Source organism: Ambystoma mexicanum, chromosome 10 (genome assembly GCF_040938575.1).
Source record: "Ambystoma mexicanum isolate Mex_15411 chromosome 10, UKY_AmexF1_1, whole genome shotgun sequence".
Lineage (NCBI taxonomy): Eukaryota > Metazoa > Chordata > Amphibia > Caudata > Ambystomatidae > Ambystoma > Ambystoma mexicanum.
In genome coordinates, this window is record NC_090932.1 from 1,371,325,800 (window position 1) to 1,371,353,335 (window position 27,536).

The following is a 27,536-nucleotide window of genomic DNA, read 5'->3' on the forward strand; positions in this document are numbered from 1 at the left end:
GTCACACTAAGGTAAAAAGGGCCTGCGAGCCCCACGATTGTGTGTGTGTCAGGACGGACGCGTACGATCCTTGACCCATCCCTGCCGTTTTGTCTAATAAACAGCAGAGTCACCTTGCTTCTTGCGTGTGTCTCATACTCTATCTCTTTTGGGATATACGGGAGGAGTTGGGGCCTCCCTGCCCGGAGGTCTGCGGACGGCCCGGCCGACCCCGGCAGAATTTCCCCCCGACAAGTTGGAGGCACTGCTGAGATCTGTTTAAGATCTGCTTTTTTATTTTTTACTTTTTTCCAGGTACTCCCGTTGCGAGGAGGCCCGGCGGCACGGCCCCCTCTGCCGTTGCCCCCTTCTGATGACTACAGGACCATCGCGGAACTGCGAGAAGACCGGACAGCGCAATCCGGATATTGGCCTTCGGGAGCCGGTTGAGAAGTATCCCGCCCGCGGTTGACGAGTGTCCAGATGTGGTCCAGAGGAGGGGAGGTGGCGAGCCGCTTGGAGGGGTGCACGCAGTCGAGCGGCCCCGCATCAAGAGAACTTGGTGAGCATGCCACGCACAACAAGCAATGTGAAATTGTGAGGGAGGGGGGAGGAATTAAATACGGGAGGTGGGAGGTTTTGCACAGGTGCGCGGCGAAGGTTTGACAATTTAGTGTAGGTAATGAAATGAATGGTAGCCGAACGAGTGCGAGAGCAGTCGGCTACGTTACGCGAGAAAGGGAGGTGGAGCACGAAAACATCACGTGCGGCCGCTCATAAACACTGATTGGCCTAGGTCGCGACTACGTGTAAGGGTGTGTGTGTGTGTGGTTTCCTACGATTTGGCATTTATTGATCAATGAGTAGATGAGGATCCCTATTGTTCGAACAAGAAACTCGATAGGTAGATGACGTTTCCCTGTAGACGGTAGCTAGTTAGTTGCCCAATACGGAAGATAATTGGCTGGTTAAGCCCTCCTGTCGAGGGGCGTATCACACACGAGGCGACGCAGCGTGCGCAGTCCGATTATATTATTGATTACCTTGTTCCAGGAGTGACAGGAAGACAGCTGTGAGGATTAACGGAGGTAGATTGCAAGTGTATTTTGGACTTAAAGAATATATGAAGAACTTACCAGTAGTTCGAAGAGATCGGTGACGTCACCAGTAGGGCTTTCATAGGATATCCCGAGCACAAGGCATCTTTCTTTCTGAGAGTGGTGGGGAAGAGAACTGTGGTAAGGGAGTGGAAACGGAGATAAACGGTAATGAGTTGATCAAGGAAAGGCGAAACGGGGGACGTGGCGGCGCACGGAGAACGCCGGCCACGGCAAGTGTAGAAGAAGGAGGAGGAGCAAGTGAAAATAGGACGACTGTATAAGAACGTCACAAGGGGTACGCAGCCGCAGGGGGCTGCGTGCGCCTCGGCCGCAGGGGGCCGTAAGGGTGTTGTGTAAAGGAAGAAAATATACAAATGTAAATACTATATTTTAATAATTTTCCTTAGCGGACTATCGCAAGTCCCCAAACTTACGGGGCCAGGTAAAGATATAAGGCTGTATATTGTAAACTGCTAGTGAGATAACCGCTACCAAATAGGGGAAGGGTAACAAGTGGAGCGCTACTATGTCACACGGGACAGGATCGGGAGGGTGGGGGAACACCCTCACTACCCCACTACAACACATATGTACAACACTGTCACCCCATAGGGAGAAACTGATCAAGTATAGCATAGAATGGACACAGGGGACGGACAACAAAATGATAACACCATGGCCACCTAATGGTAGCTTCGATCCATATACCCATCATTCACTATTAAACCATTTGCATAATACATACAAAGGGAAGAAGTTGACAAACCACGTGGAGGTGTTTAACTTATGGAGGATGTTCCAGGGGTCCCGACCAGGACCAATGGAATGTTCACTGTGGGGGAAATACCGGAAGAAAAAGAGATTAAGGAGGAAGGAGAGAATGGGAAAAAGGGGAGTGAAGACCCAAAGAACACGGGGAACGGACAAGAGGGAGGAGAAAAGAATAATAACTCAAAAGAAAATGAAATAAAAAAGGAACAGAGCAACGATATACCCCTAGCAAAGGTAGTGAAAACAGAGGGAGGGGGGTTGTACCCTTTAAGAGAATTAGGAGAAATAGAAAGAGGACAGTTAAGGGCGGCTGAGGGGTACTCAAACCCGGCATACAGCCCGCCACCATATGTGGCTCATAAGAAGATGCCAGCAGGGGAGGGGAGGACTGGAGAAGAACAAACTGTGGAAATAGGACATGATGAGTGGGTAGCCGCGCAGATATTATTAAAATTACGAGGTTCATTAACAGGAGAAGAGAAGGAGGTAGTAAGGAAAATAGATGAGGATAATACTAGGGAGAGTGGAATGACAGGGGAAGAGCTGTTACGTCAAAAGGAAGAGATTTTGGGGGAACGACTAGCAGAGTTAAGGGATGAGCAGAATGAACTGATCAAACAGCTCGAGAGGGAGGAAAGAGAGAGAGCGAGGGAAAGGAAAGAAGGTAAGAACAAATTGGAAAAAATAAGGGAACGAACTGAGGAGCAAAGGAAAGAAGCTGACAGGGTAAAAGCAGCAGCAGAAAGGGTATCAAGAGCAGTGCTACGAGAGAGGAAAAGGGAAGAAGAAGAGAAAGAAAAAGAAATGGCAATGTGGAAGAAGAGATTACTATCAGAAACGACTAAGAAATACCAAGAAGGGAGGGTGATAGAGAGTATATTAGAAAGGGAGAGGGTGAGAGGGGAAAGGAAGAAAGAGGATGAAAGGATATTGGAAAAGATGAGTAGTGAAGTAATGGAGGAATTAAAAAGGAAAAGGGAGGAAATTGGTAGAGAGATGGAGGAGAGAAATGAAGGGGAAAGAGAAGATAGGAGAAGGGAGAGTGAGGTTAGGGGTGATGTATATAGAGACACAGAAGTAGCAACAACATCAGCGCAAAGGGGAGCAGTTGATAAAGGAGAAAAGGGAGAACCGGACCTAATAGACTTAAAAACAGTAACAATCAAGGGGAAAAAGACAGAGTGGGGGGTGCCGTTTATGAATGACTTTTGTAGTGAGGAAGAAGAAGGAATGGAGAAGGAAGGAAGAAACAGTGAAAGGGAAAGCCTAGATAAACTATACACCACCCGGACCAATACAGACTCACCATGGATCTGTAGGAGAAAGGATGAACTGGAGAGAAGTGAGGAGGAAGAGCAAGGAATAGCGGAAAGACAGACACATGAAACCACACCGTCACCATCACACCCTCTCCCATCCCACCCTACATGCTCAACCACCTCACGCTCATTACGTACAATAAAACTTGCGCCCTTCACAAACGAACTGACACCCTATGCATGTCGGCTTAGAGACCTCCCTAGACGCAGGCAGGAAGGACGAATACACACGCCCACATTAAATACAGGAAATGATGGAAGAAGGGGAAAAGATGGAGAAGAAAGAGTTACGAGCAGGGGAAATACGGACGAAATTGACGATGTAGGAGAGAGGGAAGAAGAGGAGGGGTGTGAGGACTTGATTTTATGGAACCCAAGGGGTAAAACGAGACACAACTTAATGCCACTTCTGGAGAGGGGAGGAGTTAGACCACAGTACTTCCCTTGGAAGCATACAGACAAAGAGTGAATAAAGTGCAGGCTCCCATCATTAAGTGGAGGTGCGGGTAAATGGATATATGAAATGGAAAAACACACCGCAGGACAGAAACTGGCAGTGGGAGATGTAAAGGGCCTTCTAATATCGATATTAGGGGATGCAGCGGATGACATTTGGAAGAGAGCGGGATTCCCTGGGGTAACAATAGCAAACACATTGCATGATGGGGCACCATTCGCAAACTGCAGACATGCACTATGGCAGGCATTGAGGGTACAGTACCCAGACACATCAGACATAGGAGCAATTACCTCACGCAAGATGCGTGAGAACGAAGATCCTGTTGATTATATCCAGGAAATCCAAGAGAAGTGGCGCATGGAAACTAGAGAACAATGGGACAAAACACCCGCAATATTTTATCATATACTAGTACAAGGGCTCCCAGAAGGAGTTCAGAAACAACTGAAGAAAGTAGTGGGAATGGAAGCAAAAGCATGGCCAGAAATACAACTGACAATAGTGCATCATTGTAGGGCATGGCAAGGAAAAATGAAACAAAAGGAAGAGGACAGGAAAACGTACTAAATACACAATGGAAGGGGCACTGATAACTGCACCTACAACAATGACCCAAAGCCCCACACAAGTAGTGGCTGCACAAGATCCCTCCCAAATACCACCCTCACAGACAATAACACAACAGGTGCCGCCACTCCAACCATACACGACCAACATGGGAGGAGGATACTCAATGCCAGGAGCTGGGTATTATAATTACAACAGGAGAAGAGGAGGAATTATGAGAGGGAGAGGATACGGATATAACACACAACAGCAGGTGGGAGGACTTAGAAATTCCTACCCCACCGGGCAACCAGTATACCAGGACAACACAGGAAGCTTTCCATGGCAGAGTAGGGAACCACCGGTGTGTTGGAGTTGTGGATTAGTAGGGCACATGTCACGCACGTGTAGAGTAAGACCAGGTACACCATCATGGAGCGAACAGGGACAACCAAGGCCCACACAGGAACAGCAGGGCATACAGCAACAGCAGACGTTGCAACAGGGAAATGAACAGCAACAACTAATAACACAACAACAGCCACAGACATATTCACTGCCACAACAACAGGTAGCGATAACACAACAACCCCAAGCACAACAAACACAACTGGGTAGGGTGACGGTCCTGGGACACAACCCTTACACAGGAAATGGTCAATCGTTGTACCCTCAATAGGACAGCCCACAGACGGCCTTGGTGTGTCCCATCCTGTCGGTAACACCTAATAGTGCGGAGGAACCACGCATAGAGGTAACGATAGGTGACAAAAAATTATCATTCCTTGTTGACACCGGGGCGACCCGGTCTTGCATAAGGGAAGGTAAATTTAAGATGTCGGGCGAAGCCATGAACACCCAAGGATTCTCTGGGGCTAGAGGGTTGGTTCCTTTTACTGATAACATTCCCTTATCTATAGGAGATTATGACATGTCAGTCCCACTTTTATATTATAGTGCCTCACCAGTAAATATACTGGGGAGAGACATCATGAACAGGTTGAATATGATGATCTCTTTACGGAGGACGGCATAATTTGCTCTACTCCAGGAATTAACATGCTCACAGCACGACAGATTATGCAAGCATACTGCGGACAGACAGCGATTAGGGCTGAGCCAGTAGATGGCGAACTCTTCCAGTACGGGACAGACATGGCATTTGCATGGATGCCAGGGATAGAGGGAAAGATCTGGAGGAGGCCAGCAGCCTATTTGTTCAGACCAGAAACACCAGTCAATGAACAAGAAGGAAAGGTGATTCCAGTGGACATTGAGAGCATTATAGCAACAGCTGATTACATTGCTGTACATGCCCAAGACAGAGAAGGAAGAGCATGGAGGGCAGTGATAGACTCACCCAGGTGTCAGATGAGGAGCTGTTCTCAGAAGAAAAGGAGGAAGGTGAAATGGTGTTTATGATGAGTGTGGAAATATGGCTAAGAGTGGCGTACAAACAAGTGGCACAGAAAATGGCAATGGCACTTGAGGCACCCACATCCACCCCAGTTCCCTTCTTTAAGGAGGATATGACAAAAGTACCCACATCATTATGGACTACTAGCCCCTATGACGTGGGGTGCATAAAAAGTATAGGGGGAGTAAGGATAAAATTGAAAAAAGGTGCAATACTCCCCAGAGTGAAACAGTACCCACTATCAAAAGAGGCAGATGAGGGCATATATGAAACCATAACGGCCCTTATAGATAATGGCATATTGGTCCCCTCAGAATCACCATGTAACACGGCTGTATACCCAGTGCGCAAGGCTAGAGGGGGGTCTTGGCGCTTCATACAGGAGCTCAGGCCCTTGAACAACATAGTAGAAGCAGAATACCCCATAGCCGCAAACCCGGCCACAATATTGTGTGGCATTCCAGCAGAAGCATCACGATTTACAGTGATCGACCTTAAAAATGCTTTTTTCTCAATACCATTGCACCCAGACTCACAAGATCTGACAAGCTTCACTTACAGAAACACAAAGTGGAAACACACCAGATTGCCACAAGGGTACTGCGAATCACCCTCAATATTCAACAGAGTAATACAGATGGATTTGGGTAACATTGAAGTGGAAAGCACAGTGTTGCAATATGTCGACGACATAATAATTTGCAGTACAAACGAAAGAACATGCAGAGAGGACTCATTAAAGATGCTGACAATATTGGCTGACAATATTGGCTGAAAAAGGTTACAAGGTAGACATGGAAAAGTTACAGTACTGTCAGGAACAGGTACTTTACATTGGTCAGCTCATATCCCAATATGGAAGAAAGATTGCACCACAAAGGGCACAGGCCATTTCAAAAACGCCAATACCACAAACAGTGAGGGAACTACAGCAGTTCCTGGGTCTGTGCAACTACTGTAGAGCAGGGGTATTTGATTACAGCTCATACATAGGACCCCTGCTTGAGGCGTTAAAGGAAGCTAATAAAGGGGAGAAAAAGTTGGGGTGGACAATGGAAATGAAAGAGGCTTTTGATGAACTGAAAGATGCGATATCAACTGCTCCGGTACTGGCAACCCCAGACTATGAGCGACAATTCTTTATATTTTCACATTGCGACTCAGCAGTAATGAAAGCAGTGTTGGCTCAAAAAACAAGCATGGGCTACAAACCAGTAGCATTTTACAGCAGCCACTTAGATCCTGTGATGTTAGGTCATTTCCCTTGCGAACAAGGTCTCGCCGCAGCTGCTTTTGCGGTAGAAAAAGCATCAGCAATCACCATGGGGTGCCCAACTACACTGTTTGTGGAACATGCACTATTTGCAATATTGAATAAACCTAAATCCACCCTAACCACGCAAAGGGCATCAGGTTATGAGATCATCTTATCCAGAGCTGAACTATCAATTGTTAGATGTAGCACGGTCAACCCTGCAAGGTTCCTAGCAGAAGTACTTGAGGAAGGAGATTATGCCCACGATTGTACGCAAATAACTGAAATGTACTCATGTACTAGAAAGATTGAAGAAAACGCACTAGAGGGAGGTGAGCTCCTGTTCATTGATGGGTCATCAACTATCGACCAAAGGGATGGTATAAGGAGGACTGGGGCAGCAGTGGTAAAAATGATGGAGGTACCGGTGTGTGTGGCAATGAAATGTGTACAACTACCACAGCATTATTCCGCTCAAGCAGCAGAATTAATTGCACTAATTTTGGCGTTGAAGGAAAGCTTTGACAAACGAGTGACCATATATTCCGACAGCGCATATGTTACGTCCACTGTCCACTCAGGGCTATCGAAATGGAGAAGAAGAGGGTTTAGGAGAGCTGATGGCACTCCAGTGCAACATGCCCTCCTATTGGCTGAACTAATTGAAGCAATAAATGACCCCCAAGAATTAGCTTTGGTCAAATGCACCGCACACACCAATGGTGAAGACCACATTTCAAAAGGGAATGCAGCAGCAGACGCACATGCGAAGTATGCTGCATATTTTGGTGAGATATGGAACCCCCCAGAGTCAGAGAGAGGGAGAGGGAGGGGAATGGCTAAGGAGATGTTGATAAGAGAAGGGTACACCCATCTCCCAGCCACAAAGATAATGGAGCTACAAGCGGCTGCACCAATGGCCGAAAAAGAAATATGGCTAAAAAGAGGATGCACAATGTCACCAACCGACGCACTATGGCGCCAGAGTGACACTGGGAAGATTGTAATACCACTGGCACTATTGAACACCGCCCTGAGCCAACTACACCACCCAGCCCACACAGGCAAGGAAGTAATTGCAGCACGAATTAGGGAAGACTGGTTCTGCCCCGAGTTAAATTCTCATGTGTCAAATTTTATCAGCAATTGTCTCACATGTCAACAGTTTACGGCCGGTCACACTCTGAAGGTGATAAGAGGTACTATACCCCGGCCAGAGGGACCCTTCCGACATCTCCATATTGACTATGTTGATATGATCAACGTATGTCAAGGAAATAGGTATATGATTGTAGTAGTATGCCCATTCTCGAGGTGGATTGAAGCAGGGCCCTGTTCACACCCAGATGCATTCAGAGCAGCTAAATTCCTAGTGAGGGAGGTCTTCCCCAGGTGGGGAGTGTGCGAGGTACTGCGGTCAGATAATGGCCCACATTTCGCAAACGAAATGTTCCAGCACATCACATCCTTACTGAACATCAAGCATAAATTTGCATGTGCATACTACCCACAGGCCAACGGTATATGTGAACGTCTGAATGGCCTATTAAAGGAGCAATTGCAAAAATACAGCAAACAACAAAGAAGAGTTGGTTGTATTGCCTTCCATTAGCCCTATTTGAGCTAAGGAATAGACCAGGTTCCGACCACCACCTCACCCCTCACGAGGTGGTTACCGGACGTCAAATGCGCCTTCCCCTAACGCCAACATCAAGAGCATTTACCGACCACGAGAGTACTGCAAATGTCCTTGGTGATGAAATGTACCAATATGTGTCTTCTTTGATTACTAGTGTAGTGTTTGTGTCTCAACAGCTCGAGCGCACGCGGGGCGGGTCTAACAGCGATCAACAAGAAGACGCGGATAAAGAATTGGAAAAGGAAAGACTGTGCAAAGTTGCTAAAGGTGACCACGTACTACTTCGCAATTTCAACAGAAAGTGGAACAGCCCACGCTTCACTGGCCCCCATCTGGTAGAGGAGGTATCAACGAGAGCAGTAAAGCTACAGGACAAACGTGCCTGGAACCACCTACACAACATAAAGATCTACAAACTCCAGACCCACCCCAGCGCCACCGACAGGGCCACTGAAAGAACAACAACAGCGTCACCAACGGAGGAAGAGACTTCTACCGCAGCTAACGGCCTAAGTGTCCCCATACCCTGCCACCCCCCAGATTCCCCAGAGACAACTACTGGACAAGAAAGGGGTGATCCCCATACCGCCCACCCCATGGTTCAAAGAGTAAAGAGACTTCCGCCAGTTGAGCCCCAAACCCTCTGCCCATTGACCCCCTACCCACTGTAGTAATAACTGAACTGAAGGACATTGTCTTGCACATATACACATGTAAACACCTGAATGTTCTCTTTCTTTTCTCTCGCACATGCAGGTACAGCGTATTATTGTACTACTAAGAAAGTAGATAACTAACCAATTCACTGCCCAGGAGTAGATGGTACCCTCAGACGATAATTACCTGGAAGAATTGTCACACCAATTTGTATATGAAATAAAACGGCCAACGTACCTGAAAAGAAGGAGGGTACGTGTCTACTACACAGCATTCCTCTTGGCCATAGAACATTCAATGCCCCACCTCCAACCATACTTGCCTGCCCTAAGAGATAGATCGCTTAGATTGGCGTGGGAACAGCTCTTCGCCTGGGCACTGAATGACTACTTGATAGGGAGAGCTTAAAAACGACAACTAACACTAATAACAAGCATATTAAGAATTTTCAGGCGGGCAACTGTAACGTCGCAAGAATAAGCTGCCGGACTGTAGCAAGGTAAGAGCAAAATGCCGGTGAAATAAGCATCTGTAATAAAATTGATGGGGATTTTAATGATCACCGGGTTCTTGGCTGCCTCTGTATGGCAGTACAGCTATGCTATCGATATTATTGCTGAACCCAAACCTAATGCACCCCCATCCCCAGCTGCAACAGGTGTTACGTCAGGTGGTACTAGTAAAAACCCACACAAGGAAAATAGAGTTAAACGCAGCACATACTCAGATAATAAAGGTATTGACAACTACATACAAGATTCAGCACACATCTCAAACAACATATGGTACCAACACATGACCCACATAGGTAAACAGACAACAGAAGACAGCTGCTACGTTTGCTCATTAATTCCATACGCCATGAGCGCTTCTCGAACATTTGTTGCCACGGAGATAGATGAAAAAATAGCACGATGTATAATATACCTGGCACTGTTCCAGACGAAAGGAAGATTTCAAGGGACAGTGGTGCATCTGGTGTGGAAAACACGAGATACATATCCATATGAAAACAACTTCCTCAAGACTTATTTGAGTTACCACAAGAGCAGTTTACATGCTGAAGGATTCAAATACATAACAAGTGGTCCTGAAAAAGGAGAAACAAAGAAAGTAACACTGCAGTACCTACCATGTGATTGATACGCCACTGAAGTCCCTGGTAAAAACGGATGTTGGGAAAGACCACTGGTGATAATAACAGGGAAGGTGTACATGAACAACAAATGGGACATAGGAGTGGTTGGCAGCAACATGGTAACAAGAGAAAATATTTCAACTATTGATGGACACAACCATAGATGTTGGATGACTTGGGTCAAGTACGTACCCATGCTCACGTGGATGGAGAAGGATGAAGACCCAATAACAATACTGCCGCTAACTGCGCCTAAGGTATGCTACCAACATAAAGGAGAAGTGGACGTAGGATACAACACCAACTGTGAAAGCGTGATGGAGTTGCCTGAGGGGGGAGCAGGAACAGCAGTAGTAATGGACCATTACTGGGCCTGTGGAGACAAGGCATACCACACACTGCCCCCTCTGTGGAATGGTGTATGCACAATAGTACACGTTAATGTACCATCACTAGTGGTGCCCCAGAAACATGTGAATATGGCGAATTTCCCCAAAATGGATGAAGGAAACAAGAGGAAGAAGAGATCTGCACAGCTTCAGAAGGGGCAAGAGAGCAGGAACAACGGCAACAACACCGTCCTGAATAGGAAGAAAAGACAAGGAGAACCTCTGACAGGAAATTACCTGTGGGGAAGGTCGGAAACAGCACTCACTTCAATTCCGCCAGAACACAGACTATTCAGCAGAGCAGCAATGTTCTTCTCCTCAATAATACATCCGGGACTACAGGCTTACGCAAACGCAAAATGGCTCCAGATAACTAGGTGGGAACTAATGATGACAATTAACTCTACAGTGAATGGATTCAACGCAATAAAAGAGGAACTGCGAGTTGTGAGGATGGTAGCGCTTCAGAACAGATATGTACTGGACCTCCTCACAGCAATGGAAGGAGGAGTTTGCCTAAGATAGGACAATCATGCTGCACATTCATCCCTGCCAACGATGCTGACAATGGTACACTGACAGAAGCAGTTTTACAATTGACCCAGATGCACTCAAAAATGATGGATGAAAGTAAAGGTGTGAAAAAGGATGAGAGCTGGTTTTCAATATTATGGTCATGGATGCCATCTTGGCTGTCAGATGGACTGAAGATTATAGTTGGATGTACTATTTTGGCTGGAGCTACACTGATCATAATAAGATTTTGGAAGGCCCGGAAGGCACGCACCACAGACGAGATGATCGAAATGGTTGGTATGCACCTCTTGATGCCAACAGATGACGGCAAACACACAGGCACAATCATAAAAGAGAGAGAGAAGTTGCGCAACCAGATCATCACCAACCACCTGGACCCACCATCTGTGAAGCTCGAAAACCCAAGAAACCCAAAGAGCTACATAGGGAAATGGGTATACTGCACTCCTGGAGGAACCTGTGAATATATGTATTGGTCATTTGAAGACCATGTTAACCACTATGGACATTTGGGAGGAATACCTAAAATATGGAGAGTAAGAGGAGATAAAGAAAAGGATATGTTTGTGGTCGACAAGTCGACCAGAGGGGGGACTGAAGTGGGAGAATGGAAGAACAGGCTCCCGCCCTTCCCCTCTCGCGCTTGGCCTAGAGGATCACGGCCCAGACACCCGCCACGAGAGGAGTTTGCCCATCTACCAGACGACCAAATACCCTGGTACAGGAACATACGGATGTGCCCACCAGCCTGCCCTGCACATGCCGACACCTGCGGCATGGATGGACTCGACTGAACCATCCAGCACTAATCAACACGTCGTTAGAGATGCCATGACGACCTAGCTAACGGTTAGCACACCTGTGCAAACATGCACACCGGACACTCCCACACCAATCCACACGAAGAATATACTCAGTGCTATGACGTAGGCGACAGACATACCCACGGACGTGCATCTTTATTATTTTCCACATAGGCTCTCAAAATGCAGAAACGCAAGACGCATAATGAACTTATCTAAAAAGGCTTGCTCACGCTTCTTCTAAGAACCATGTACCATAATGAAGAATATAACGGAGACACGATACTGAGGATAGAGCAATATGATACCGTAACCTAAAGCGCTCTGCATCAAACGGTTCCACCTATGCATCAGGCCCAAGTAGGCCGCAAGCAAAAGCTTCCATGAACATTGAATGAGCAAGAGCTCGGTTGCTGACCCTGCAGAATGAGCCCGGCGAAAGCACACCGCCAAGGGCACGATGTTGCAATCTCGCACGCCGCAAGCCAACGCCAAGGTCGCACCTGCAAGATAAACCAGGCACACAGTGGGAAAAACAATATTAATTGTGCTAAATTTTGCCTCAAACACGGTCCCACCTCACGTGACAAAGCCAAACCTGACAGGATGCCAAGCCCAGGAGGAAGGAGACGCCTGAATCCCACGTTTCAAGACACAGGCAGATACAATTAAAAGACTCATTGGACATCTGCAGCAGTGGGAGTAGTCGACCTCCCAACATATGAATAAATCCTCACATTGTTTACACCTACCCATAGTAAAACATTGTTGCAAATGACAGGTGCACCGCGAGCTGAGAACAGCGATAGTCTCAGACTGGGGGGCTCGCGAGCGGACCAATCAGAACATGGGGCTCTTATCACTGACGCCATTAACATTGACCAAGCCTCAGAGGTCTTCATGTAACAATTTTCATGTATCAAATTGAAGGGACAGCCCAAGTATATAACCTGACTAACCCTCAACCACTAACATCGTTCTCTATATGTATGCTATACTAACCCTACCACTCGAGTAACCAATCCAGAGTGGAAATAGGTTTTTTGCTAAACTTTCTAAGGTGACGCAAGTAGCGCGTCATACTAAGGTAAAAAGGGCCTGCGAGCCCCACGATTGTGTGTGTGTCAGGACGGACGCGTACGATCCTTGACCCATCCCTGCCGTTTTGTCTAATAAACAGCAGAGTCACCTTGCTTCTTGCGTGTGTCTCATACTCTATCTCTTTTGGGAAATACACTGGAGGAGTTGGGGCCTCCCTGCCCGGAGGTCTGCGGACGGCCTGGCCGACCCCGGCAGAATTTCCCCCCGACACTATATTAGAACATTAAAGTGTTGACAATTCCATGGCATTCAATGAAGTGGCAGAGGGCTACCATTACTGTTGGTATCAGGCTGGAGCATGTATCTCACCGATTGGTGGAGCTCTGAGCTTCACCTGTGGGAATGCTCAGAGTTCCACCATCGTCACCAGCTTCCCCACAGTCTCCACTCACTATGCTTCTTTAGTCCCTCAGCAGGCCTGCACTGTCGCCATACTCCAGTGCCATCCCCGCTCACTAGCTTGTCTGCCACTTCCCTCCACAATGAAAAGCGGGAAACAGAGAACTACGATTTGGAAAGACAAACATGTCTGCACACTGAGAGAGCACAGGCTTTCGATGTGCACCTTCTATACAGTCACGAATGCTAGACCTCCACATTCTCCTCCTACTGGCACCCTCCTCTGCCATTGTCTCACTGAGGGCACACCTGCAGGCATTGCTGTCTCTAGCTAAAGGCTATCCATCTTGTGCCAGAACTGCCTTTCTCGCACCCACCATGCTGAGAACCCGGGACACTCCAGCTTAACACTGATGGTCCTGGAGTATTCATCACTGTGTGTGGGGTGGAGGTTTGCGCAATAAATCGTAATGGTCATCCATGTCAAGGCTAAGCAGGCATGATATGTGGTATTAGTGGGCAGAGCAGCATTTTGGTGCAACCAGTCATGTCTTAGTTTGGCTCTTTTCTTTTTTTAACTTGGCATCTCTGATAAAGCAGTCCTGATAAGTTTAATTACCTGGCTAAACTGACATTTAGATGCTGCCAGTCTAGGCGTTTCTTACTGTGGCATTGTATATTTTTCTGGGCATCTGTGATAAAACAACCATGATAAGTGTCATTGCTTCCAATAGAATGTTGGTGCAAAGAGTCTAGGTATGTCTAAATGTTGCCTTCCATGCTTTACTGTAATATCTTATTACATGGCAAGATTGGTCTAAATTGTGCAGCCGATTGGACACGTTTTCCTTGCTGTTGGTGACGTGCATGTATTGGATTTTTGGAATTGGTGTTACCCTTCAAAACAATTGCAAACGCTCTGGCTTTTTAGTAAATTTTCTCAAAGTGTGCTGTATAATGCATTAAAACATATGTATATATCTTGCTCATACTGCAGTGTGTGGCGTACCCCTGCAGCAGCCTATTTGTGTGTATTTACAAGTGTGGTAATCTAGGCCGGGCCAGAGTGTGGCGCGACCCATGATTTGTTCCCAAGCTGGGGTGGGGGGGCCCTCAGCATGGCTCGCAGGGGGACCCCCAAATTTTGTGCTGAGCCACTGCTCGTCGTTAATGGCACTTGCTGCTCTTGTTCCTAATAACTTGGGCTGAGGGCAGCCACACCCTGTGTGAATAGCCTCAGAATGCAGCATTATTGCTTAGTTCTATCCTAGATGGATTTTAAAAGTCAATCTTTCCCGACGAACGACTGATTTATTAAAATAATTAGTTGGTTTTGCAAATTACTTTTCTGAAGCTAAAAAATACTTTTTAGGGGACTGACGTAACAATAGCAGCTGCAGATATACTGAGAATCGCCCGCCTTCCACCTCGATAAAGCTGGGCCTCTAATCATTCTTAACATACATTTTTTTCAAGACAATTTGAAAAAGGTTGCACATCAATTGCATGGCACATTTTCGGGTTAAAATATGGGATATTAGATACATATGTATATATCTGTGTTATATTATAGTAATTGATCACTGTTAGGCAGAATCATATGCACTACCCTTTGGGAACACCACTCACAATTAAGACTACAAGTGTAAGTAAGAATTCACCTTTGGTACAAGCCCATACTACACAGTAAAGCGGTAGCGATGGCTGAGCAGCCAGACTTATCTCAAGAGTAAAGTGAGCAGCATCAGAAGTTACACAAAGGACAACAATTACTATGGTTCAAGCAAACACTGATTCAAGGTTTCTGAGTAAAAGAATATACATTTATTTACACCATCAGTTATAAAACAGTCCACTAATGTAAAGTAGCAGAAAATCACAATCTTAATAAACTACAATAACCCCCAATCAATTCTGCACAAGTTAGGCTCAAAATGAAGTGTGAGCAAAATGGCACTCCAGCAATTTAAAGGGAGGAAAAGACAAGGTTATCAACAATCAAGCAGCACCAACAAGTAATAGGCAGGTCAATCTAGAAAAGGCTTACTACAACTAGGATTCAAATCAATAGGCCTGGGCCAATGTTAATGGTTCAGAGTCTTTGCAGAGGATCACACAGTTCAGAGTAGTTCGCGGTTAAGTCTTTGCCAAGACTTCAAAACGAAGTTAGTCGGAAGAAAAGTTGTTCAAAAGAGAAGAGAAGGACAAGCCTTTGGATAGGCGAAAGATTTCAAACACTTTCACCGCGGTCGGATGGAAAAAACGACCGGATTTGCACAGTACCTTAAATGAAGAAGAATGCTGTAGCTGAGGCGGTTGTTCCTGGCAGTTCCTGCAGGCTCACGGTTCCTGAAGTGACTGTCGTGGTGACAAGAAGGAGGAAGACTGGAGGGTCCTGCACTGCCCAGGGAAGAAGCCAGCAGCAGAGCAAAGCGTTGAATAAAAGGTGCGCTCCTTAAATCCCAAACAGGTTCCATTCCTCCTGGCTATCCGGTTCACTGCAGTGATGCAAATTCAACCAGGAGAGGAAGGCCGGCGTTAGGTGTTTGGTGAGCTGGTTGGTCCCACCAAGCTCGAGGAAAGAAGATTCCTTGCAGATCTTCTCTGTCGTCAGAGTTTCGGGCGATTGGGACCTGCAGCAGGGCTTCACTGGGATGTCCAGTAGTTGCAGCAGTCCTCTTCCTTCAGCTCCTCGTTGGTCCTCTCGCTCCAGTGGCGACTCTGCCTTCCAAGTCCCAGAGGCCTGCTTTTAAGCAGTTTTCCCCCATTCACACAGCCTGGCTGTCAATCACACAGCAGGTTGGCTGTCATGGCAGGACAGCCACCTACCCAATCAAACTAGAGTGTGACTTGGGTCTCCAAGGAGACCCTGTGCAGTGGGGCTCAAACCCCTCCCTCACATCCTGTCCACCCAGACACTCAGGCGCCTAAGGAGGTCTTCTGTGTAGAAGCCCGCCAAAGGACGGCAAACAAAGGAACCAAACCTGGTTTGGCGCGCAGAGTAAAACACGAGAAAGACCTTGCAACAAGAAATGGCGAATAAACCCGACCGGAACCAAATAAAATTAAAAGGGGTCCTGCGGATTAAAGTTTGAGGCTACCACCATAGCCTCTAACAATACCAAGGCTATTTTCATAGCTCACAGTAAAATAAAAATGGTAGATACCACTGCCACCAGCCAAATCTTAGAAAAGGGGGATGGAAACAATGTTCCAAGAGAATCAGACAAAAAGGGATAACTATTAACCCTTCCAGTACTCTATGGGAAGATAGCTTGTACTGGGTCTGTAAATTTAAAAAGACTAGTAAAGTCAATGGCAACTTTACATGTTCTGGGTAACAGTAGTCAGTCCCAGAAAATGGAGTTTGAAGTGGGAAGACAACCCTGTGTCACTGTACTAAAGGTGCTGTGTGACACACAGTAAAAAGATGATGCCTATGGAGTAGGTGAGACTCTATACTTGTAAGCGATATTCAATCAACACTACAGCTAAGTCAATGCCTAGTCTGGGATGCTGAGGAAAACCCTTATTGATGTATTTTTATGTCCAGTTCAGTACTCTGGATGACAACCCTTGTATAACACCCCCCTCTTAGAATCCCCCTGACCCCACTGAGCCAAGAAGTAGGTGTGTTTTGCAAATTAAAAGGTTTATTTGAAAATGTAAACAATATATATATATATCACACTTTATAATAAATTAATATCTGATAGTACACTTAGACATATGATGTTGATCAACAATGGGTAATCTGGCACTAGCACACTTCTTTACAATCAATGAGGAGTTAGTATAGGATGGATAAAGTAGCAAAAATACTTTTATGGTTTCAAGGGAAAAGCAATGAGGAATAAAATGCAGTACAGAAATACTTGATATGATTTTAGCAAAAGATAAGATAATCACTTTTTCTCTGGCAATTCACCCCCATCCCCTATGCAATGTAAGAAATGGAAGGAGATGGAAAGAGGAGCACACAGTTCTCAGGAATGCAATCAAATACAATACGAAATTCAGTTCCCCCCCAGCAAGCTTAGAGGAAACAGGTAGGAGTTTGAAACACAGGCCCAAAATGCTTTTTAAATGTGATGGCAATGAACAGGAAAATGTGCCAACTGATTTTAATTCCCTCTAGAGATTCAGGGTGAGTGGGAGATGTGTGTTGGTATTAGTTCAGGCTCACTTTAGCAATGCTCTATCAGTTATTACCAAGTTGCAACGGATTTTAACAAAAGAAATGATGGAGCTGCTATTTTGACAAGTGGAGAAATTGAGCCAAAATCGCAAACCGCGGTAAATTTCGCGAGTGCGTGAATCGCGATTGCGGTAAAAGTATAAGGAGTAGGAAGTCGGTCTGCTTTCAGAGGAAAGTTAAATCTCGTTCCTAGCCCAAACGGTTCCAGAGATACAGACAATTTAATAAAGGTAGTTTTTCGGATTTAAAGTAAACTCAAAATGACAGGTGACAGCTTGCAGCTGCAGAATTGACAGGTGACAGTTGTGCAGCTTTAAAAATGACAGATGACACGATTTCTAGGAGGCTGTTCTACTTAGGTTAAAATAGTTTGGATTAGATTATTTTAACTAAGAGATTGGTTCTGCACAGTTCTGCTAGGTACTCACAATATCAATTTGAAATAGGCCTCGTCACGGTCTGGTCAGGTTGGACGGGACTTCCGGCGGGTGGTTCTGAAGTCCCGGCTATCTGGGTCAGCTCTGCTCTCTGGATCTGTCAAGCACCGGATCTGCTCACAACGGTCTGGTTTGTGGTTCTCTCGGGTTCCGGATACAGCACTGCTTTCTGGATACTGCTACAGGTTCTTGCAAAAATTCTTGCCAAAAATTCAAACAGGTCGCCCGGCTGTTGAATAGTTTGGTTGGTTTTGAGGCCTGCTGAAGAGGATTCAGCTGGTGGATTCAGGCCTCTCTGCTACAAATTCTGGAGTTAATTTCTGCTACAGGTTCTGGAGATTGATGGATTTGAAGTCTGGATCTCTGGATGTGAAGTCGTCGGTCAGCATGCTCCGCAGCAAATGGAATTGAATGTCTCTACCTGTCCCAGCAGTCTCTTTTTATGTGTTTTAAAAAGTGGGTGGAGAGACTAGAATCCCTAAGCCTGCCCTCTCTTGATTTGATAGGTCAATAGATTCTTTGGTCCCTGATTTGGGAATGGATAGTGTGTCAGAGTGATGTCATTTTTATGACCTGCAGAAATGACACTCCCTGGTCAATGTGCACACCAACCTATTCCTGATCCAAATACATATTTCAGAGGTACACAGTTGTTTGACATCACATACACACATCATATATTACTAAAGATAGTCCCTGTCCCGACTCTGGCGTTTCTAGGAGCTTGCATTAAAAAAATTTCGATTTTAGTGGGTTTTGCAACATTGGTTTTTCATCAAAAATTATACAAAGGTACATTTCCCTTCCACATATATCTCAGTAACTTTCCATGTCTCTAGCTTAAACACATTATCTACAATAATCATACTTAGTGGGGTTTTGCCCCAGAACATGGTACAAATTGGAGTTTGAACTCAAATCGTGAGGGCATTTTTCAAACTAAGACTCTCAAAGTTGTACATTCCTGTCATTTGGTTACAATAAATTATCACTGTTTCTATAAAATATATATTTGTTGCAATTCAACCCCCAAGTGTTTGGGTCCGCCTCCAGAAGTCTGGGTGGGTCAGTGATCACATGTCTCTCCTTGCTGGCAGAGGGCTGTTGACAGGAAACACTCAAAATTAACATACCCCATTCAACAGAAAGAGCCTTTTGTGTGGGCTCCAGCAGGCTGCCTGGAAGTCTCTCCTCAATCAATCAACAGGGTCATGTGATATCCTGCCTCCTAGTGTGGGAATCTTTGAGGTGTTAAGGTTTCCCAGCCTCTTGGCCTCTGGGAACAGCAGGTGGCTAGATTTTCAATTAACCCACAAGCTTTGAAGTCCCTGCCCCTCTTGCAACTCCTAAATACAGTTTCCCTGTCAGAGTTTAGACCGCTAGGGCCACCTTGGGGAATTTGTCGGTACTGCACCCATTTTTGAGTTGTCTTGAATCACTGCATTTCAATAGAGTGGTCTTTTGCTTGATAGCATAGGGCCCTTGCTTAACATTGTTTTGATGGCATCCTTACAGTAGAGTGGTGATGTGGAACCCCCCACAAGAAGGTTGTATCTTTGGAGTGGTCTCGTGCCAACTGCGCAGTTCTCCTATTCTGGCGTGAATGTGGGCGGCGATAGCTCATCCCCACATCCACCCAGTCTATTGATTTAGTTTGTTCTGGGATAGAATAATGGCCGGCGACAGCTCATCCCCACATCTACCCAGTCTATTGATTGAACATGGGTCAAAACCCTTGACATACTCCATGAGCACAAAAATGTACAACACACAACAAAACACATGTAAGAGTGAGAAGAAAAAGGCTCACACTCTTACCAGGTGGAAAAAATAAATCCTAGAAATCCAGCAAAGTTGCTGAGGGACTCAGTAGGTAAGGGAAATTAGCCCTTCTGGAGAATTCTCCCTACCAATCACAAACAGCTGATAAGATTGTGGCTTCTTGGCACTAAAAATGCAATTCACAGTCAGCATAGCACATCAATAACCAGGAGAACAGAAAGGTCTCCAGCACTTTACTCAAGCCTTGATGATCCATTACTTACTGCTGGTGAGCTCTAAACAACTCGAATTCCCTACCAGGATGTATAGTGATAATGAAAAATGTCATGTGTTGTATTTAAGCAACAATAACTGTGGTGGTGGTTTTGATCACCGATAACGTCCGGGTCCCACGTCCTAGGCCCGAGAGAAGGGCCTTAATGTCTGGCCTCTGTATTATCATCAACCTATCAAGCTCACTGCTGGGAGTATTATCGCTTATTAGTACCACAGAGCAAACCTTGTGGTGCTAATAGCGTGTTTAAAAGTAAAAACAACGACCCACAGCAAACACGCAGGTCGTTTAGATATCGCTGCATAGGAAATGGCAGCGCACGGGCGGAATGAAGCTGCGTTTCCATCTTCATGGCTGAAAGGTCATGACACAGAGTAGACCAGCAGTGCGCTGGGAAGAGATGGACAGTCAGATTCAGTGCACGTAGGGAGCAGGAGAACTTTAAGCGGAAGATATAATTGGGAGATCCCTGGATTGAGGATGATGGTTGGGGGTTGGTGCATGGAGCGCTATGTCACAAATAATTCAGTGGAGTACATTTGCTGAAAATGTTGGGGGGGACATGACATCTAAAGGAAAGGTGCCCCTTCCAAATGAATGAGGACAAAATGGTGCACCACGAAAGTTGGGGGGACAAACACCTTTGTCCATCCCTAAAATTACGCACATGCATGCATTTGGAGTGAGCTGATGGGCTCCCACACCTGGCCCGGGTCCTAAATTAGTATTACATATGTAAACCTTCATACATAAACAGGCATTGTAACAAAGTAATAAAGCTAAAGATTTTTCAGAGTTGTTTTGTATCATCATTGTAATCCTTTGCGCAATAAGGTGCTTTTCCATAGTTGACTCCTTAAACTAATCTCGTTGATTGTCCTGAAGAAGCAATTGTGCCTGAAACACATCAGCCATTCTTTGGGTTTGATACAATATAATACATAAAGGGCCTCCGCTACACAATTAAGATTTGCTGCTATGCTCTTACAGATTGTTAGGTGTGTTCACAAAATACCCTGGCTATGACAAAGAATTAAAATTGGGAAAAGACAGCAAAAAACACTATATAAAAACCTTACATTATCTTCTCTTGCAGTTTATAGTTTAGGACCTCTAGTGTTTTTTACTACTTGCATTATTTTTTTACCCTGGTGGTACTGATATAAAGTAACAATAGGCATGTGCTATAATTTTGTAACAGGTAATTACTGCATGTGGTTACACTGTACTGCAGTGGAGCCATGGGCCCAACCGTAGCGCACCATGTTAACACTGGAAATTTTACCACTAACCGGTGTGGAATTTCTCAGTGGAATTTTTACCATCGGTGGCATTTCTTCTGTGATGAGACCCAATAGTAACCAGAGATGAGCAGACAATGCAGGACATGTTTCTGTTCCCTTCTGCACAATAATGTTTTCTTTTTTGCCCATGCATGCAATCGCCAGATACTTACGGTCCAGAGTGCACAAGAATGGAGCCAATCTTCTCCATCCCAGCCTCCTTCAAGCTCGCACAGGGGGCATTCAGTTCATGGCAGCGGCCCTGGAAATTCTCCTGCTCGAAGATGGCAATCTGAAGAGGAAAAAAAGGAAAAGAGCTCCCTTAGTCGACGTAGTGTCCCTCCATCGCGCCGTGCCCTCACTGCAGGGCTTCACAGAGGGAAATGGGAACGTCAGCAGCTTTCTTTCCGTTTTTCATCTCGCTGGCATACTTGCCAACCCTACAGATTTAGGCAGTAGGCTACTGCTTTTTAAGTAGTCCTACCACCTACAGATTTGGGTGACAGATCCTACTGCTTTTTACAGTGGCAGATAATGTATGTGACTCTAAGACAGGCTGTAGGACAAAGCATGCAACCCATTAATTAGCCTGTCTGTACAGTGGGCTGGTAGGTGAATACTTTGCTTGGGCTCAGACCAATCCACTGACCTGTCAGCTACGTGACTCTCTCCTGCGCTCATGCCAGTACAACCCTTTAGTGAAGGCAAGTGGCAGAGCGTAACATCATCACAGAGCATCTACCTAAGTCTCCATGTCATTCAGTGTTCAACTTGCACTGCAGGAATACATATGTATTGGCCAAGCTGCTGCTACAGAGCAGTTGCAAATGTTGTATACCAGCTCTGTGTGATTACCTTTTATGTAATTGGATTTGGTGTTAACTTACCATTCAGAATTTTACATTTTTAACATGTGAACACCTTTCCACGTTGTGCTGTTTGATAGGTTGTGTATTTTAGAATGCGTCAATGGTGCCAAAAATGTATGATTTGTATTTTCCTGTGATGTCATTGTTATGCAAATTATTATTTTTGAAACTTGAAAAATCCTACATATTTTTGATCACAGAATGTTGGCAAGTATGCATTCAATGCACACAGAGGGCATCAAGGCTGGGACAGGTGTTACACATAATCAGTGTGGCAGCCCTCTGTGGCACCACACGTGACACCAATTGAGTATGCTCAGCATGTTCCTCAGGCGCCGAGGTAATCTGAGCAAAAAGGGGTCGTGTTTGCCCCGATCCAAACAAGGAATGGGGGAATGGAGGTGAGTGATAATCACAGGTAAAAGGAAAGAATGACTGTTTCAGTAAATTTGCCCTACAGATGAAGGATGGTATAGCTAAGGTCTATACACTGGGCCTGATTCTCAAAGATTTTGCACTGGCGCGAATCGGCAAATGCTCCTGCCCAAATTTGCTCTATCTATTTTTCCCAGCAAGGATCTAAGTTTTGAGAAATCCGGTATAAAATAGCAGGTGCAAATAGGGGATACTCGCGGACATCTCATTGGCTCCATTACAAATTTGCGAGAGTCAAGCCCAGTGTGTTATGTTTACATACACCACAGCAAGTGATGCAACCTTTGGTTTTCCAGATGTTTTTGACTCCAACCCACATCAGCTCTTGCCTCAATATACAATGGTGAGGGATAATAGGAGTCGTAGTCCAAAGCATCTGGAGAGCAACACATTGCAGACCCACGCACAATAAATAGCATTCTCAATGTATCTCATATCAGCATGAACAGAGTAGCAAGTCTTGATCCTTTCCTTGGCATTCTGGGACTTGAAGTTGGATAGTTAAAATGGGAAAAACAAATAACAAGTACCAGAATCCAAAGGAAAAAAACACATGCATGGATGACCAGACACAACTTTGAGAGCTCTGATGGCAATTAGTTTCTGAAAAATGCATTTTTTAAATGCACGGGGCAACTAGGCAAATAAATCATACACACGGGGCAACTAGGCAAATAAATCATACGCTCTGGGATCATTGAACAATTTGAGTATAAGTGTTATGTTATTATTTTTAGTATTTAGACTACACCCATCCGCACCACAGTGGCACCTAAACTTATCAGAGAAGTTACATATTGTGACCCCGCCAGGGTGTCGCCAGGCTTTGGTCTGTGCATATAAAAGAAGAAGGATCATGGGAGTTGTAGTCCAAAACACCAGGAGAGCTGTACATTACAGACCCTGGCAGTATTCAATTTGGTAATATGATGCTGAGAAATCGTGTTATGTAGAATGAGTGTGATTAGTTATTGGTCAGCGTGAGGGAAAGTTTCAGGAATGTGCAGCACATTTTAGAAGCAAAACTTAACTCTGCCATCCGCTCCCTATGCCTTCTCTCACCTCTTGATTCCACCTCCTCTTCTCTCACCTCTCTAGGTTGGCTCTCCTTTCATTCCCAGCTCAAATTCAAGTTCCTCTGTCTTGTCTTCAAATCCCTCTATGGTCTTGCCCCCCCACTACCTCCCCTTCCTTCTTACTTTCTATACCCCTTCTCGCCCACTCCGCTCTGCTATTTTCCTACTCTCTCCTCCACCACCCTGTGCCCCCTCCCACTTCCGCTCTTTCCAACTCCTTGCTCCATTCCACTGGAACTGCCTCCCCCTTCACATCTGCTCTCTCCCTCCTACCCTTCCTTTCGCTCTTCTCTAAAATCTTATCTCTTTCACTCACCTCCCTAACACCCTACGTTTCCTCTCCTTCTTCTCCCTACCCCTCTTCTCACTCTTACTCCTGCTCTTCCTTACCCTCTCCATCCTAGCTACCTCCTTCCTCCCTACCCCCTGCTCTCATCTAGTCTTACTTTTTCCTCTCTTCTTCCTCACAAGTTCATGCATTCCCTCGTACTCCCGCTCGTACCTCCACTAACATCTACTATTCCCTTGCACACCTCTGCCCTTCCCTACTCTTTCCTCACCTCTGCAATATTGTAAATTGTTCTTTATACTGTTTTCGAGTTGTGATTCAATTGTCATCTTATGCTTGCTGTATGTTACTTGTTCTCATGTAAAGCACTTTGGATTAAAGGGCTATATAAATTCAATAAAATACAAAATACAAATACTACTTTGAGGGCAGCATCTAGACCAGACGGTGGATGGTGCTAAATAGGGGTGGTGTGTGGCAGCGTGATGGACTTGAGAGGTGCTCAAGCTCAAGCGCGCCCTACAGATCTGCTTATTTATACAGCATTTCATATTTCTTCCTTAGAGTGCTGTCTTTTTTAGAAGCACGCCTGCTTTATGCAACTTTTTCTCCAATCTTGAGGGTTTCAGGCGCATCAAAGCGCAATGTAGTTTGCTCCATCAATACATGTTAATGAATTGTGTTTTAATTTGCAAAATTAATAACTCATATGTAACACAAGAGCTCACATACTATCTTCATACCTTATTATTGACACGTGTATTAATTTGTCCATCATTGCAAAGGTCGCACCCCACTTATTCTAGGAGTGGGTACACAGTCTATTCCACTTCCAGTGGTAGCATATGGCAGGCTAATGATATGCAGATATTAAGCTTATGTCTCGACTATAGCTGTAGCTCTAGTGGTGTTTAATGTGTGTTGGCGATATTTGTGGGATCAAAATTATGACTTGACATCACTTGATACAGGACAGAGTCGCTCATACAGGGATAGGGAGGTTTCATCGAAGGAGATTTGGCCAAAGCCAAATCCATCTACTTTTTTCAGCCTAATTTGGCTGCATATATATGTGGGGATGGGTACGGATAATAATTCATGTGATGGGGCGTAAGAGGAGGCTGCAGGGGGTCTTCTTCCCACATGTATTTACGGCCAAATGGCCTAAAAGAAAAAAAATGAGATGGATTTGGATTCCACCAAATCCCCTCGAGTAAATCATATAGAACCGCTCATACGTGATGTGCAAAAGAAACAATATGGCCACCAGAGTCCAGTCGAGACCAGATTACAAATAAGAGGTTGTGATGGGCATGAGGAATGGGGGTGGGATTCGAGATGCCGTAATTCGACCAGATAGACTAGTTCTTTGGTCAAGTGCCTACTCCAGGATTAAAGCAAGTTAGCCACTAGATAACATCTAATCACCTGCAAACGGACACAAGGCATTCAATAGTTCATTATTATTTTGGAACCTGTACCAGAGCAGAACTCAAGAGTGTACTAACCTTAGAGGCCAGCTGCTGTTGCTTGGAGGCTGGGGTTTGATGGTCAGAAGCCATTGTGAAATAGATGGTCTGCTTCAGAAAAACAAATACAAGAAAAGCACTTGTTATGTCATCCTCATGGTGAGTTATATGTCTTATTCAGTTTATACGATGATAGAATAAGTCACAAAACAGAAAATTACCAACCTTCATAAACCCAGAGCTCCTTTGCACAATCATTTGGACAGGCGTATAGGTCTGCCTGAAAGGTCAGTTTACTAGAAGAATGAGCAGGTGTAATGTGTGCAGAGGAACGAATTTTGCCGAAATCACCAATAATTTCGTCAGTCATTTTATTGGTGGATTGCAATTAAAAATCACATCAAAGCAAAAGTGAAAACTTGGCAACAGTGAAGGATATACCTAGAAGCAAACAGTGATAAAGGGAGATGACTAGGATATTTTCATCTAAGCCCCGAGGCAGCATTCCAGACCTCAGAAGATGTGGAGGAAATAGTGGGGTAAAGGAAAAGGGGAGGTTCCAGGGGGCATTCACAGTTAAGCCCGGATGCAGCATTCCAGACCTCAGAAGATGTGAAGGCAATAGTGGGGCAAAGGAAAAGGGGAGTTGCCAGTGGGGCAAAGGAAAAGGGGAGGTGCCAGGGGGCATTCACAGTTAAACCCGCAGGCAGCATTCCAGACCTCAGAAGACAGAAGATGGGGAGGCAATAGTGGGGTAAAGGAAAAGGGGTGTAGCCAGGGAGCATTCCCAGTTACGCCCGCAGGCAGCATTCCAGACCTCAGAAGACAGAAGATGGGGACGCAATAGTGGGATAAAGGAAAAGGGGAGGTTCCAGGGGGCATTCACAGTTAAGCCCAGATGCAGCATTCCAGACCTCAGAAGATGGGAAGGCAATAGTGCGGCAAAGGAAAAGGGGAGTTGCCAGTGGGGCAAAGGAAAAGGGGAGGTGCCAGGTGCATTCACAGTTATGCCCGGAGGCAGCATTCGAGACCTCAAAAGACAGAAGATGGGGAGGCAATAGTGGGGTAAAGGAAACAGGGAGGAGCCAGGGGGCATTCCCAGTTAAGCCCAGAGGCAGCATTCCAGACCTCAGAAGATGGAGAGGAAATAGTTGGGCAAAGGAAAAGGGGAAGTTCCAGGGGGCTTTCACAGTTTAGCGCAGGGGCAGCATTCCAGACCTCAGAAGATGGGAAGGCAATAGTGGGGCAAAGGAAAAGGGGAGTTGCCAGTGGGGCAAAGGAAAAGGGTAGGTGCCAGGGGGCATTCACAGTTAAGCCCGCAGGCAGCATTCCAGACCTCAAAAGACAGAAGATGGGGAGGCAATAGTGGGGTAAAGGAAAAGGGGTGGTGACAGGGGGCATTCCCATTTACGCCCGCAGGCAGCATTCCAGACTTCAGAAGATGGGAAGGCAATCGTGGGGCAAAGGAAAAGGGGAGTTGCCAGTGGGGCAAAGGAAAAGGGTAGGTGCCAGGGGGCATTCACAGTTAAGCCCGCAGGCAGCATTCCAGACCTCAGAAGACAGAAGATGGGGAGGCAATAGTGGGGTAAAGGAAAAGGGGAGGTCCCAGGGGGCATTCACAGTTAAGCCCGGAGGCAGCATTCCAGACCTCAGAAGATGCGAAGGCAATAGTGGGGCAAAGGAAAAGGGGAGGTGCCAGGGGCATTCACAGTTAAGCCCCGAGGCAACATTCGAGACCTCAAAAGACAGAAGATGGGGAGGCAATAGTGGGGTAAAGGAAACAGGGAGGAGCCAGGGGGCATTCCCAGTTAAGCCCAGAGGCAGCATTCCAGACCTCAGAAGATGGGGAGGCAATAGTGGGGCAAAGGAAAAGGGGCGGTGCCAGTGGGGCAAAGGAAAAGAGGGAGGTGCCAGGGGGAATTCCCAGTTAAGCCAGAGGCAGCATTCCAGACCTCAGAAGACAGAAGATGGGGA

The 27,536-nt window shown here is 45.8% G+C and overlaps 1 protein-coding gene across 2 annotated transcripts in view; it reads right to left on the reverse strand.

Annotated features, from left to right (window-relative positions):
- CRYBB2 (crystallin beta B2) overlaps positions 1-27,536 on the reverse strand; it is a 47,174-nt gene that overhangs the window by 12,686 nt on the left and 6,952 nt on the right. The window contains exons 2-3 of one of the 2 annotated variants that reach the window (XM_069620403.1): positions 25,602-25,670; positions 21,598-21,716 (exon numbers count right to left, since the gene is read on the reverse strand). In XM_069620403.1, coding sequence (XP_069476504.1) covers positions 21,598-21,716; positions 25,602-25,655 — 173 coding nt within the window. In that variant the 5' untranslated portion in view covers positions 25,656-25,670. Of the gene's footprint in view, positions 1-21,597; positions 21,717-25,601; positions 25,674-27,536 lie in introns of both variants that reach the window. The other variant, XM_069620402.1, reaches the window with a different exon arrangement.